This window comes from Zeus faber, assembly GCF_960531495.2.
Source record: "Zeus faber genome assembly, chromosome: 9".
Lineage (NCBI taxonomy): Eukaryota > Metazoa > Chordata > Actinopteri > Zeiformes > Zeidae > Zeus > Zeus faber.
Genome location: NC_137197.1, coordinates 19,137,320 through 19,152,655, shown reverse-complemented (window position 1 = coordinate 19,152,655; position 15,336 = coordinate 19,137,320). Strand labels below are relative to the sequence as shown.

General features: G+C 43.2%; 1 protein-coding gene across 1 annotated transcript in view; it reads left to right on the top strand.

The window, feature by feature from the left end:
* dhx36 (DEAH (Asp-Glu-Ala-His) box polypeptide 36) overlaps nt 1-15,336 on the top strand; it is a gene marked incomplete at its 5' end in the record, with an annotated part of 47,788 nt that overhangs the window by 6,828 nt on the left and 25,624 nt on the right. The window contains 4 exons of the mRNA XM_080007142.1: nt 7,401-7,567; nt 7,686-7,767; nt 8,848-8,988; nt 9,742-9,847. Coding sequence (XP_079863268.1) covers nt 7,401-7,567; nt 7,686-7,767; nt 8,848-8,988; nt 9,742-9,847 — 496 coding nt within the window. The remainder of the gene's footprint in view (nt 1-7,400; nt 7,568-7,685; nt 7,768-8,847; nt 8,989-9,741; nt 9,848-15,336) is intronic.

Sequence of the window (15,336 nt, the reverse complement as noted above, 5' to 3'; positions counted from 1 at the left end):
ACACACACACACACACACACACACACACTGGGCTTCTGTTGACTCATCTGTTCTCACATCCTAAAGAAAGACTAAATGAGTGATGGCAGCTTTTTCACATATCCATCATGGTCCTTAGGGCCCAGGGTTTTAAGGTCACTTTCTTTCCCCCGGCAGCGCTGTGCTCCAAAGTCTAAAACGTTAGGGGCACACAAAGGCATTTTGGAGCATTTAGGAGTGCATCGATAAGTACATGTAGTATAAAGTATTTATATCATTTCAAAAAACAACTATAAACATATTAGAGACGACCTATTATGCTCATTTTTACACAAGTTAAAATAGGTCTCTGAGGTTCCCAAAATATGTCTGTTTTTTTTTGCTGAAAATGCAATGTAGATTATGCATTCTAGCCATTCTTACATGCCTCTATACCATCCTGTTCCAAAATGGGCTGTTTTTGTGGGAGGAGCCACCCTTCGGTTCTGTGAGCCAATGGGGTTTGAGCTTTACTCTGTGTCTTCGTTGTATTTAGTCTGTAACCTTTCACTGATTTCACCTTATCAGTCCACCAATATCTGTTTCTGAACACATTTGAGGCGAGAAATAAGCAATGCAGTTGCTGAATCTTCCCTCATATTAGATCTACAAGGCCTCATTTAAAAGTGTGTTGCAAATCTTTTTGCCGTTCTGCAAGCTTGTCGGGGGACACCGCACCGGGACGCATGGGACACAGCATGGGGGGATTTTTTGGTTTTGTGTAAATGTCATAAATTTGAATAAATTAAATAAATACATTGACAATTAAAAAAACACTATTTTTATTTGTTTTGTTTTGAGAAACACACAGCAGATCGCGCCGCAGCCTACAGTCTATCTACCGCATACTTTTTTTCTTAGAAAGAAACACAGAGAACAGAGAATTGTTATTTTTCAAATGCTTACATTTTGTCTGCTATTTCTTTACCGACCGTTGGTATTAATTCCTCTTTCTTTGAAAAGGTTTGTTCTGGTCTTCCCAGCGGCGCTTAATATTCTCTGTGTTATTTCTCTAGCCGTGGGTGAAGTTACTCTCGGATGGGGGGCAGTTGTAATTATACTGTTGCCCTGTGATGTATAATTGGATCAAAAATCTGAACGGGGTGTTTCAGGACATGTTTTCAGACATAGACAGCTCACAAGAACCTGACTGGGTTGTCTTATTTCGCAGTTTCTGTGTTAGTAGGCCCATCAGAGACCCAAATGTATGTGCACAAGCACTGAAAAGGTGAGTTTTTGCGTAATAGGTCCCTACAACAGCTATGAATCATCTAGATTTTTGCTCATCACTGAAAACGCCACAGCCCCCTTAAATTATAGTTTGGATTTTTTTCCATGTTAAAACATCTCTATTTTTAGTCGTGTGTGTGTGTGTGTGTGTGTGTGTGTGTGTGTGTGTGTGTGTGTGTGTGTGTGTGTGTGTGTGTGTGTGTGTGTGTGTGTGTGTGTGTGTGTGTGTGTGTGTGTGTGTGTGTGTGTGTGTGTGTGTACATTATATTAAGTCATTTAATGGCTGCCGTAGACGACAGGAAGCCTCGAGGCTACTACTGGATGATGGATTCCAGCTCTTCAGTCGGGGCATATTTGGGCAGCTGCTGTTCCCTCTAGACTGCTGTACTCTGCAGTGATTCAATTCATTTCAGTGCAACTTATTCACCAGCTCCAAAAAGGAGAAGGGGAAACCTGGAGCTCCTTTAAACACAATACTCTATTTAGCTGGCAATTCCAACCCTTTATAACCAGCTCTATGGGCGTCACCAGTCCCAGACATGGCAACCTGCACACATTTTGTATATCAACCACACAATTCTTGGTCAAAATACGCAGGTATGAAATGGCAACTGAAACTACGCAAATAAATAAATAAACAAACAACATTTTGTAATTTAAATACAAAAAACAAGCAATTATTACAAAACAATACCGTACAATTATTCATCATTTAAACTACATTCCTTTGGATTGGACCAGATGCTACGACCTTGTGCTTGTGGCTCTGTGAGCCCCCCCCCCCCCCTTTCCTCTCACTCACTCAACATCCAGCAGTGCTTTTGTTATCCAGGTGTAACGCTGCATTGCTTAGGTGAAATTGGAAGTGGTGGAGTAATAATCAAGCACAAAAATGTGACCATAATGTTATAAATATAAAACATGAGATGGACCGGTCGATCGGCGGTGACCGGAATCGCCCGCTTTTCAGCTCTATCGGCCGTGACCGGTGACCGGGCCAATCAGTGTCAGATATTCGATTCTGTGCCGGTCAAATGTACACGCCCGATACTGTGCCCATGCACTCGTACTTGTGAAAATGCTCTGATACTCAAACCCGATACCAACATAATGTAATGTAGGTGACGCTCGATTAAGAGAGCGAAAGAAAGAAAATGTCGGCTGTTTAGAGGTAGTTCAAGGTAAACCAAGAAGATTAGAGAAATACTTTATCGATCGCCTGACAATATTCCAAAATTGTGCAGACTGCGTATCTATCACTGTCACTATAGCGGCCATCTGCTCTGGTTGTGAGTAGTGCAAGTCATGAGCAGGGTTGACAGGTGTGTGACAAAAACAGCACAGCAACCAATATATCAGCCCAATACTTTTATATTAGATTGGTTATTGTCAAATCTCAGCATACATCGACAATGAAATTTGTCCCTGCATTGGACCCATCCTAAACAACCCATGGAGCAGATAGCAGTCCACCCCGTGGACCAACTCCAGTTCTTTTCCCAGTGTGTTGGTCAGGGGCACCGACAGGACATACATGTCTCCTAACATACATGTCTTTTATGGTGGGAGGAAACCCACGCAGACACGGGGAGAACATGCAAACTCCACACAGGAAGGACCTCGGACGGTTGGGGTTCGATTCCAGGGCCTTCTAGCTGTGAGGCAACAGTGCTAACCACTGAGCCACCCTGCCATTAATTACGAGTTAACGGTTCTTAGATAACAATTGTTAGATAACAGTGAAGTCGGTAACAGTAAATATCCAGGCTATTTGCTTTACCAGATATAACAGCAATCCCCTAAAGTTCAATAACATCCACTACACAAAATCATTCTCATGCAACATGGGGCTAATTGCACGTACCTTTGATCAACAGAAGTTATTACATCTACATATTCTAGTCTCTGACTCATCTACGCCCACACTGATTTCTATTGTGGTTATGCCACGGTCAAACAATGTACGCACTTGACAACTAGCGAAGGGTGCAGCATTCAAATGGGTTTCTGCGGTTTTCTGTAGTTTTGAAGATGACTGAGGTGCCCGCAGATCTCGCTTTTGCACAGACAAAATACTTTGGTCATCTCCATCATCCTCAGCCAAACTTTCTATCCATTCTTTAATTCCGTCTTCACTTTCCCATTCTTTTGTTTATTTCTTCCCGTATTTTGCCCTCTTGCAGGGTATCAGCCGGGCGGGTAGCCGGTCGGAGAGCATAATGTGTTTATGTAGATGGGCATGTCCCATGTCCCATGTCCATGTGTGTACGTGCTGATCTGGAGTCAGTTTGGTAGGATTTGAGTAGAAATTAATTATTTCATTTAAAATATGCATTTTTATTTATTGATATTATTCATGTCATTTGTATGCAGAATAGGTCTGCCCAACCAACGGACAAAAAATGTAACCCGCGGCAACACTTCAAAAGTAGCCCAATTCCGCGGGAAAACCACAGACCTGGCAACACTGGTGATGCGCTCTGCTCGTGATGAAATGTTCGACTCTTTTTTGAGACTCGGTTGCTGATGAGTCACAGTAAAATGAGTAAATGATTCAATTTGAGTCAGTTGGTTTAATGCACGGTAGAGCTGCAAATATTCCTCTATAATCACATTCAAATTTGAATACTTTATTATTTTTAATATTGGAATATATTCCAATTTTTAAAGCTTTTAAAGCTTTTAACAAGTTTAAAGCTTGTATATAGTGGGGGGTGTCTGCTGCTCCCATTAAAGCGAAAGCAAAAAAAAAACCCCTCTAAATGTATTTAATTTAGAATTTCGTTCCTGTAGCCCTAATGCATGCATTTATTATTTTATTATTATATATTTTTTTGCAATGATTACACTTTATTTTGGAAAAGTTTAATATAATATAAATGTATATTTGCACTTTAAAAGTGAAAGAGGCTTTGATTTGAAGTTTGAACTGGACATTCCGTGTAAGTTATAAGGTTCATACTAACACTCAATGAGGTTGAATTATTACTCAAAGGTTGAATTATACTGAAACTTAGAGACAGTCCCATATTCTGTTTTATTGAAACCCACTTACTGGTCGATGTTATATTTTATTTAAATCCAGGGACAGTTTCATGTTCTATTATTATTCCATAGTGAATAATGAACACAGTGTCAAAATCATCAATCTCACTATTGTGGTAACTGGAAACTGCAGCTGTTGTGTGTATGTGCAGCACCAGGTGAGCGTTGTCAACAGGGCTGAGCTTGCTGTCAGAGTAGGGAGAGCGAGCCGAGCACAGCTGCTACCAGATGCTAAATGGATATTTAGTGTCATTTTGGGCGTTAAAAAAATATTTACTTAGGCCTGGCGGACTGAAACGTACATAAAAAAATCCCTGTCGTCCTAGGGAAGATCTCTTTCCTGTCCCAAACACATTGTCTATCGTGCACAGGACAATGGGACGCCGTTAGTCTCAAGCAATGATGACAAGATCACGCAATGTATTTGTGATTGATGTACAGCATATATACCAAATGATAAGAAAAACTGATTTCGCCGATCACGGACAAAAATTCAAAATAATCGACGACAAACTAAAAGATATTTAATAGTCAGTGGTAGGAATCGGCCAAGAAAATTTTAATTGGTGCTTCTGTAGTTGGTAAACATGTTGGGTACCTTTACCAGATTATGCATTTCAAGGGTTATATCCTAATGGGATTAGTTTGTATACTGTATATAGTTAGCTGTAGTAGCTCGCCTACAATGTGTTGGTCCTCGTTAGAAAATGGTGACGGTGTGAATAACTGATGGTGTCATTTAGCTGCAGTAACTCAAAAGCCACGGAGACTCCCTGTTCCACTGTTGTGGTGTTGTGGTAAACATTTCCCCAGGGTTGGCAGGTCTGCAGTCCCTCCGTTTAGATGGACGGGATCCTTTTGGATAATGGACTTTTCAGGTGATGGAGAGTTTATGCTGGCAAAGATTTTTATTATAGTGATATGAGACACGTGACAGTATTTCCAGACAGCGCCTTGTTGCAGAGCAAGGTTATCTTATAAAATACAATCTTTAGAAATTGGCCTGTAGATTCTCATCTCCTGAGAATTGCTTTTTATGATTAAAATTGCTTATTCTTTTTTGCTTGAATGACTCATCCGTTTAAAGTAATTGTTATGCAAAGTTATTCTTATGCAAAACAAAATCAAACTGACTTTACATTAAAACAAGACTATTAACGAGTCAGCCCATTATATCAACACAATGCTATTTTGTTTTCCATAATAGATGTCGCTAATGTTATTTTATTTTTATTTATATATATATATACAGCAGCCGTAAACAACAACAATAAGAGGAATAAAAAAAAACTCTGGTGTCTGAATCAGTATGGTATTGTGACATATCTCTCGGAATCTGATCTGTAAAACAGTGGATTGGTGCGTCTCTAGTTATTTTCATTGCACCGACAAGACAATTTGCTATTTCCTGACAATTGCAATAAGTCACGTGAAATTGATTTATTTATTTTGTCCCTTAATCACAAATCCATTCTTCAAAGGGCTTCACAGTAAGCCGCTCAGCGGAAACACGAGAGAGCCAAATAAAACATGATGCTCTTGTGGTTACAAGGGGGAATACTTCACTCTGAAAATAAAAGCTCTTAATAAGCTAAGCAGTTAAATTAAGCGTACCTTGAGGCCACATCATTGCCATGTTTCTTTCTCTTAATTTCCGTTCCTAATGTTTCCTAAATAAACTTACACCAACATGAAGGTTGGCAATGTACAAGCAGAAAAGTGTTCCTTCGCTCTCCAGCACTGGAGCGAATTAAAGTGATATTCCTTAATTTTCCAAATGTTGTTTAGTGTTACTCAAGCCATTATAATATACACTGGTCAGCCACAACATTGAAGCCAGTGACAGGTGAAGTGAATAACATTGATCATCTCGTTCCAGTGGCACCTGTCAAGGGGTGGGCTATATTAGGAGGCAAGTGAACAGTCAGTTCTTGAAGTTGATGTGTTGGAAGCAGGAAAAATGGGTAAATTTAAGGATCTGAGCAACTTTGACAAGGACCAAACTGTGATGGCTAGATGACTGGGTCAGAGCATTTCCATCACCAAGTACACCCCTTCATGACAGCGGTATACCCTGATGGCAGTGGCCTCTTTCAGCAGGATAATAAACCCTGCCACACTGTAAAAAAATGTTCAGGAATGGCTTGAGGAACACGACAAAGAGTTCAAGGTGTTGACTTGGCCTCCAAATTCCTCAGATCTCAATCCCAGTGAACATCTGTGGGATGTGTTGGACCAACGAGCCCGATCCATGGGGGCCCCACCTCGCAACATACAGGACCTAAAGGATCTGCTGCTAAGGTGTTGGTGCTGGATACCACAGGACACCTTCATATCATGTTCACACTAAAATTAGCAGGTTTACTCTGGTTGTTTTTAACGAGAGAGAGAGAGAGAGAGAGAGAGAGAGAGAGAGAGAGAGAGAGAGAGAGAGAGAGAGAGAGAGAGAGAGAGAGAGAGAGAGAGAGAGAGAGAGAGAGAGAGAGAGAGAGAGAGAGAGAGAGAGAGAGAGAGAGAGAGAGAGAGAGAGAGAGAGAGAGAGAGAGAGAGACCTCTCCGCTTAGAACTCTCGAGTAACCACTGGCGTTCGGATCTCACTTCCCCGCGCTCTACAGTTCCGTGCAGAGACTTTAAGAGGTAGCAGAAAGGTTTGGGTGCAGGTGCTCAAAAAAAAAAAAGAGGCTGTCCCGTTCCGTTCCAAAAAAAACCTGTGTGTCCCCACTGTGGGGACAGAGGGGACACATGCACGTCTCCCCCTGTTTGATTTCGGTTGCTGTGGGACTTAATTTTGTAAAAACGTTTTGTGTAAAATGCTTTATTTGTAAATAATAAATCCTGCACTTCTGGAGCAGGAAGAACCCAACTACGTTCCCTTCCGCCACTAGTACTGTGATGTCATAGGAATGTTGATAACGTGCTTTCCTTAATATTCATAAAAGAAGGAGCAAAATTGCGTCACTCGAGAATTTTCAGCCATTTAGGACCAGTTTCCTACTCAGACCCAGATCCCAATGACCATGTTAGAGATACAGGGGATAAGGTCCAAGCCTAGTGTACTCACGGGGTCCGCAGGAACATTTCTGATCCCTCACCCCTTCCTGCTTCAGCCTGCTGTCCAGCATCAGCCACCTGGTTCTGGATGAGATCCACGAGAGGAACCTGCAGTCGGACGTTCTCCTGGTCATCGTCAGGGAGCTGCTCGAGCTGCGGAGCGACCTGAAGATCATCCTCATGAGCGCCACGCTCAACGCCGAAAAGTTCTCCATGTACTTTGGTAGGTGCAGCCCAAGCCAAATCACCTTTGCATTTCCAACTAATGCGTGATGCTGAGTTTGCGGTCCTAACAATGCCCCGCCCCTCTTCCCACACTTCCCACCTTGCTGCATTTCCAGGCAACTGTCCGATGATTCACATCCCGGGGCTAACATTCCCAGTGGAGGAGTTCCTCTTGGAAGACGTGGTGGAGATGACAGGGTAGGTAATATCAATGAAACCTTTTCCACTAGCTTCCGTGCTTTTCATATATTCTGTACGCAAACTGGCTCGTTGGCTACATTCACACTGCAAGCCTTTGTGCTCAGTTCGGATTTATTGCTCAAATCTGATTTTGTTCACATAAATTTTAAAATGTGGCCAAATATCAGATTCCAGTGTGAACTGGTCACGGTCCTGAACCGACCCGCGTGTGCAGAAGTAACAAAGACATCACACGCAGCACGCCGTCTTCCGGAAGTAAACACGGCAGGCAAATGCGCCGCGGCCCGGTGGGTGTGGGATGGCTTGGGGCTGTGTACCTTGACTCAAGCTCGCGGATTAAATCATTAAATCCAGACAGGGGCGCGGTGCTTTTTTTTGCTTAGTTCAACAAGAAAATTAAGTAAAATAAAATACATCTAAAATAAAAAACACAATGAGTGCAAATTGCGCAAAAATCGCTCTCTCAGAGGACACACACACACACACACACACACACACACACACACACACACACACACACACACACACACACACACAGTATTTTAGATTCGGTGCTATTCATAAAATGCCCCTCGTCGAGTCGGTCTATTTATCTATTCATCTATCTATTATTTATTTTCCCTACCCGCACTGATTACGCTGGTGGCCGTGGTGGGGGTGCGGGTGGGGGTGCGACTGTGGCAGCGACTGTGGCAGCGACTGTGGCAGCGGCCGCGGTGCGCTTCGCCCTGCTCGCCGGTCATGAACTCGGGTGCGGAATTCGGCGTATATTCTCGAAACACGGGGGTACTTTTTTTTTTTTTTTTCTTTTGCGTCCCCGGTCCGTGGTCTGTGATAATAAAAAGGTTGGGAACCCCTGCTCTAGAGTGATGTAAAAGTCGCATGAATTCCAATTTGACTTGTCACACTGAGGTCGTGTATGAAAGTGGCCCAAATCCGCATTGAAAAGATCGGATCCCGCGTGATTTGTGTTAAATGTTTCAGCAGGCTGTTGTGTAAAAAATGTCACATATGAGCAAAAAGGATTGGATTTGGGCCGCTTTTACCTGCACTCTGAACGTCGCCTTTGTCCTCCAGGTACCACCCGCAGAAGCAGGACCGGCGGCCATCTTGGAAAAAAGGTTTCATGGCGGGGCGCAACACCAGGCCAGAGAAGGAGCAGAAAGAGGCAGAATACAAGGAGAGCTGGCCCTGCTTCGCCCGCACGCTGCAGGGAAGGTGAGTTTTTCCACCACGTTTTGTTGTACGTTAAGCTGGCTGTTGGGCGATCTTCAGTGTGATGTGTAGCCAGCCCTCGAGCTAATTGCAATCAATATCAAATAATCACGATTACCGGAGCTGGCCGCAATAATATTGGAACAACTCCACAGTCAGGTGTTTCCATCCAAATTCCGAGATGATTGATTGATTCCAGTGTTGGAAATAAAAATGCAACAGACGAGAACACATTTTGCTTGGTTGCAGAAAGTCATATGTCTTGTTTTGGCGATAATTTATTCAGATTTAATGTTTTTATATTTCAATAAAAGTTTTTTTATATTTCAATGTAAAAAAAATGTATCCTTTCATAAGGGTGTGTGTGTGTGTGTGTGTGTGTGTGTGTGTGTGTGTGTGTGTGTGTGGGTGTGTGGGTGTGTGGGTGTGTGTGTGTGTGTGTGTGTCTTAATACACTGTTATAGGCTTAAAATATGAAAAGTAAATTAAGTGGTTATTCACAATTATTTGTATGACAATTCATCGTGAACTGAAATTTCAGGATAGCGCCCTAGCCAATCGTTCACTAAATTGCGTTTCAAATTCATAAGATTTAGACTAAGACTTCGATTTTGTGATATCAATAACAATTCAAGTATCTTTTCTCAACATATTGTTAAAAAAAAAAAAAAAAAAGACAAATTCACCAAAATGACATCTATTCAAGTCGATTGTAGTGGCTTGAAAAAGGTGAAAGGCTGCTTTGTGACGGTGCAGGTACTCGGACGACACCATCGAGGTTCTGGAGATGTTGGACGGCGACGACAGGATCGACCTCGATCTGATCGTGGCGCTGATCCGCCACATCGTCCTCAAGGAAGACGTGAGTTTTGCCCCGATTTCTCCACGACATCCGTCCATTTTCCCATCTTCTGCTGCTGCTGCTGCAAAAAAAAAAATCTCCTGCCGCTCCGACGCGGGAGAGAAGAGAATGAATCCTGAATCAAGGACGCTGGAAGTGGCGGAAAAACGTTGTACCAGGCTCGTGACGCTGTTTTTTCAAAAATTTGTCAAAGAAAGGTTGTCGCCGAGCACACTGCGGGAGGGAGAGAGTCGGAGGTAGGTGGCGGGTTTCTAGGTTGAGCAGATGGGGGGGAACGGGAAGCCTGGCGGAGGAGAAACGACATCAGACGAAGTGACACTGTTGCTGTCAGTAGGTTTTTTCGCTAATGAGTGATGGAGCAGATGCTCTCCCGCGAGCCCTGCGTTATGTTTCCTGTTGCCTCATCTCTCAGATATATAGATGGATAGAGGTGTGGATATACAGTATAGATTGATGGATGCAGGAAATTGAGAGATTGGGCTATGCGGTGCCAAGCCAAAGTCAACATGCATAATCGCTGTAGACAATCATATAGGTTATGCTCGCTTGCTTCTTCGTTTTTCAATACCACGGTTTGGTCGTGGCAGGGGGGAGCGAATGACTTTGCAATGCGTGAAAGAAAATATGGAAGTAGATCAAATGTTGTCTGTGCGGCAGGCTCGGGCGACATCCAAAGTTTTATGTCACAATGCATCATATTATTGTGAGAGTGACGGAGAAAGTGTTCCCGTTGCGCATTGTGCTTTTTTGGGTTCGTACAATTACACTCTGTATTTGTTTTCTTTGGAGAAAACGCCAACTAGGAAGTTGCGCGTGGGCCTTCCTGAACGTGTGTGTGTGTGCGTGTGTGCGTGTGTGTGTGTGTGCGTGTGTGCGTGTGTGCGTGTGTGTGTGTGTGTGTGTGTGTGTGTGTGTGTGTGTGTGTGTGTGTGTGTGTGTGTGTGTGTGTGTGTGTGTGTGTGTGTGTGTGTGTGTGTGTGTGTGTGTGGAAAGGATCTCCCGTTCACCACGGCAACAGTGACAGGCACCAAGCAGGCGCGAGTGAGGAAGTACATACGTAGAATTTTAAATAAGAAAAAAGTAATTTTACTTATTTTGGGATTTTTTCAGTGATATTTCGATACTGTGAAAATATTGCATATGGTGGCATATAGCGTGATATTCGATATTATCGAATATCAGCCCACGCCTAATCTGTGGTGGGAAGCAATGCGTGGTTTGTGAAGACTGTTGACAAGTACAGCGCAGTTACAGAGGGAGTGAGAAAGACTGAATCAAAGTGACTAATGCAGATGGACAGAATAATTACTCCCTCCCTGTAAGAAAGTGTATCTCTATCCGTCATGGGCTCCTTGGCCCAGCTGGGAAGCTGATGCACCATAACATTGTCAAACGGCCAAGAAGGAAGCGGCTGATTGGCCGTGACTGTCGCTGTACACCCGCTGCGGTGTCTCCAACCCGGATGATTGGTTAATTACGATGCAGGAGTTGTTAATTACACATCTAGGGGAATGTCATGGTGCTCCTTAATTGACGTGTGTGTGTGTGTGTGTGTGTGTGTGTGTGTGTGTGTGTGTGTGTGTGTGTGTGTGTGTGTGTGTGTGTGTGTGTGTGTGTGTGTGTGTGTGTGTGTGTGTGTGTGTGTGTGTATTTTGGCATGTACCTTCAACTGTGTGTCATAGACTAAATGTTAAGCTAGCAATGAAGAAATTATGTTTCTTAATGTTGGTGAGTTTCAGAATGAATAATGGCCGCCACTCTGCTTTCTGGGTATGGTGTATTTTGCGGCCCATTGATGGCACGTACGCCTCTCTTTGGCCTCCTCCTGCACTCTCTCTTGTGTGGCTGCCAGTGTTTGAGAGCCGGTGATAATAATTTGTTTTAATTACAAGCCGAGGGGAGCAGGGGGCCCAGGAGTTCGTCATTTTCCTCTATTCATCGCCTCCATTTACTTCTTTCAGGAAATGAAGCCTCACGCCTTTTTATTTTAATCTTGAGAGACCGAGCTCTTTATAATAGCTAGATATTCATAATTAAAACATCATTCATTCTTGGAAAATATTCATTGCTGTCATTAGTGTCTATACCAGATTGTGAGGGCTATTCTCTAGCTTCCCGGCCCTATAATAAGGTTGATTGCCTGTTGATGGATGAATAAAAAAAGTAGCTGATCCATCCTATACATTAACCTTATTCTCTGTCCTGAAATGTGGTGTTTGATGGAACATTATAGACTGTGGAAAACAAATGTTATGAATTTGAAGTGTTCCAAAGTACACAGTGCTGTCATTTAACGTCTATGCTGGAGCATTTTGACAAATGATTTTGGGAGCTGAGCCTGCCTATGCACCCGCTTTAAGCTTTGGTGTAGCTCGCTGCTTCTATATCATGAAAGCTGAATTCTTATGCTTTGGAATTCATCACATGTGGGTCTGTTCAACCATCCCGCGCACATCCTACTCTAAATGTACCACCATCATGTACACATCCTCCGCTACATGTTCTACCATTACTTACATACCCTGTTCTATATGTTCTATATGTTCTACTATCACATACTGTACACACACCCCTCTATATCAATCAATCAATTTATTTAAAGTGTAGAATCAACATGCGGTATGGTCCCGATACACGTCACAGTCAAAAGAACACACAGGAGAAAAGATATAGCAAGCAAACAAAAAGTTACCTCAAAAACATCAGTCACACAACAAAGTCAAAGAGATGCCCGCACATAGCAAAAAAAAATCGAAATAAAACAACCACATTAAAAACATCAATGTTAAAAGAATGTTTGAAAATATGATAGACTCGACTAAGTCCTATGTTCCAGGGTGCGCTGTAATGAAGTGAATAGAAGTAGGTTTTCAGTGTTGAATAAAGATTTCAACTGAGGGTATTTTTTTTTTTTTACATTCCAGAGATAAGGGGCCTGGTAAGCAAATGCTCTGAAACCAACTGATTTTTTGTTAACTGAGGCAACGACCAGGAGACCAGCATCAAGAGAGAAGCGTCTGCTGGTGTATATGGTATAATTATCTCAGATAAGTAAGGTGGTGCAAGTCCATGCAAGGCCTTATAGGCCTGAACGCCTGTAGCACAACTAGGAAGACCAGAGGAAAGGACGTTACAATATTCATATCTGGAGGATACTAATACATGGATTACAGTTTCATCATTGCGCAGTGATCGAGTAGGTCTGATTTTAGGAATATTACTAAGATGAAAAAAGGCTGTCTTGGGAATAGCCTTGGGACTGGAATGTCAGACGAGAATCAAACAAAAAAAAAAAAATCACTCAAAGTTTTTTGATGGATCGAGCCTTCAGGATTAATACAATTACCGGCAGAACAGATCCACGGATGACGCGGTCTCCCAGGTACTGCACACCACGCTCACGCACCTGGATGGCCAGAAGGGGGCCTATGTGAGAATGCTGTTCATTGATTATAGTTCAGCTTTCAACACCATAGTTCCCACCAGACTGGCTGGCAAGTTGTTGGAGCTAGGATTGAATGCTCCGCTGTGCACCTGGATCCTGGACTTCCTCACAGGCCGCCCCCAGGTGGTCAAGGTGGGGAAGTACATGTCAAGCTCCCTCACCCTGAATACAGGATCCCCCCAGGGCTGCGTCCTCAGCCCCCTACTGTACTCCCTGTACACACATGACTGTGTGGCCAGGTCCAGCTCCAACACCATCATCAAGTTTGCTGACGACACCGTTGTCGTGGGCCTGATCACCGACTGCGATGAGAAGGCCTACCACGAGGAGGTGGCTGACCTGTCACTCTGGTGCCAGGACAACAGCCTCCACCTGAACGTCAGCAAAACCAAGGAGCTGATTGTGGACTTTAGGCGTGGATCACAATCGAGGACGCACGCGCCCTTGTGGATTAATGGGACTTCTGTCGATAGGGTGAGCAGCTTCAGATATCTGGGAGTCCACATCACAGAGGACTTAACATGGACTGTTCATACAGACACTCTGGTGAGAAAGGCGAGGCAGCGTCTCTACCACCTCAGGCAGCTGAGGAAATTCCGGGTCTCGGTGAGGATCCTCAAGTCCTTCTACTCTGGAGCAGTGGAGAGCATCCTGACAGGCAACATCACTACCTGGTTTGGGAACTGTACTGCCCAGGACATGCGGGCCCTGCAGAGGGTGGTGCGTTCAGCTGAACGTACCACTGGAACTACCCTCCCCCCTTGCAGGAGTTATACACCAGGAGGTGTAGTAGCAGAGCCCGTAGGATCATGAAGGATCCTCATCACCCCAACAACGGACTGTTTCAGCTGCGGTCAGGCAAGCGCCTCCGCAGTCACGCAGCGAGAACAGAGAGACTGAGACGGAGTTTCTTCCCTCAAGCCATCAGAACTGTCAACGCTGACCTCACCAGGGGTCCTAACTGAGCCATACACTAGGCTCCACTACCTACTGTACTGTATGTAGCATACTGTACCGCATACTGTATCACTGTTCAGGGTTGTTCGTGATGCCGTATTGCTGCGCCGTACTGTTGTATACTGTGCTGTATTATCCCAAACACTATTCACATTCACATGCCACTTTAATTCACATGCCACTTTAAATGCACATATCTGTATATACATAGCCATATTCCTTCAACCTATTCCATTTTATTTCAATTTATTTTTTATTGTATTTTATTCTATATATTTTTTATCTTATTCTATAAGTATTCCACTTACTGTATTACGTTTTAGGAGTCAGTTAGTCGGTCTATAGAAAGGAATTTTCTACTTTTATTTTATTTTATTTTTGTACTTTTTCCTAGGACTTATTGTGTGCTATCACCGGGTGCGTTGCATTACATTTCACTGCATATATGTATGGAAGTATGTATATGTATGTGACAAATAAAAATCTTGAATCTTGAATCTTGAACTAACACTCAAATTCTCAAACAGCTGGTCCAACAACTAATAACTCTGTTTTATCAGCATTTAACAGCAGAAAGTTCATCCCCATCCATTTTTTAATTCCTGATTGACATGCCTCTAATTTCTGAGGAGGTAGAGTGGATCGTCTAGTAATTTGAAAGTTGCTGGTTAGATTCCCAGCTCCTCCTGATAGCATGCTGATAGCGTCCTTGAGAAAGGCACTTAACCCCCAACTGCTCCTGATGGCTGTGTCCATCAGAGCATGAATAATTGTAAATCGCTTTGGACAAAAGTGTCTGCTAAATGATGATGTAATGTAACTTACACATTGACTTCTATTTCATGAATATGAATGAAACCATGAAAGTACCATCCCCTGGAGGCCAATATCCTTCTCCAAGCGGCTTAAAAGTCTGCAGTGGTTCACAGTGTGAAAAGCTGCACTCAAGTCAAGAAGCAGCAACAAGGATGTTAAGTCAGAAGTAACAGTCATTAGTAGATCATTGACTACTCTGGTCAGTTTCCATGGAATGATGGGACCGAAAGCTAGATTGTTGTTTGATAAGTAGGCAGTAAGTTGATCCTTG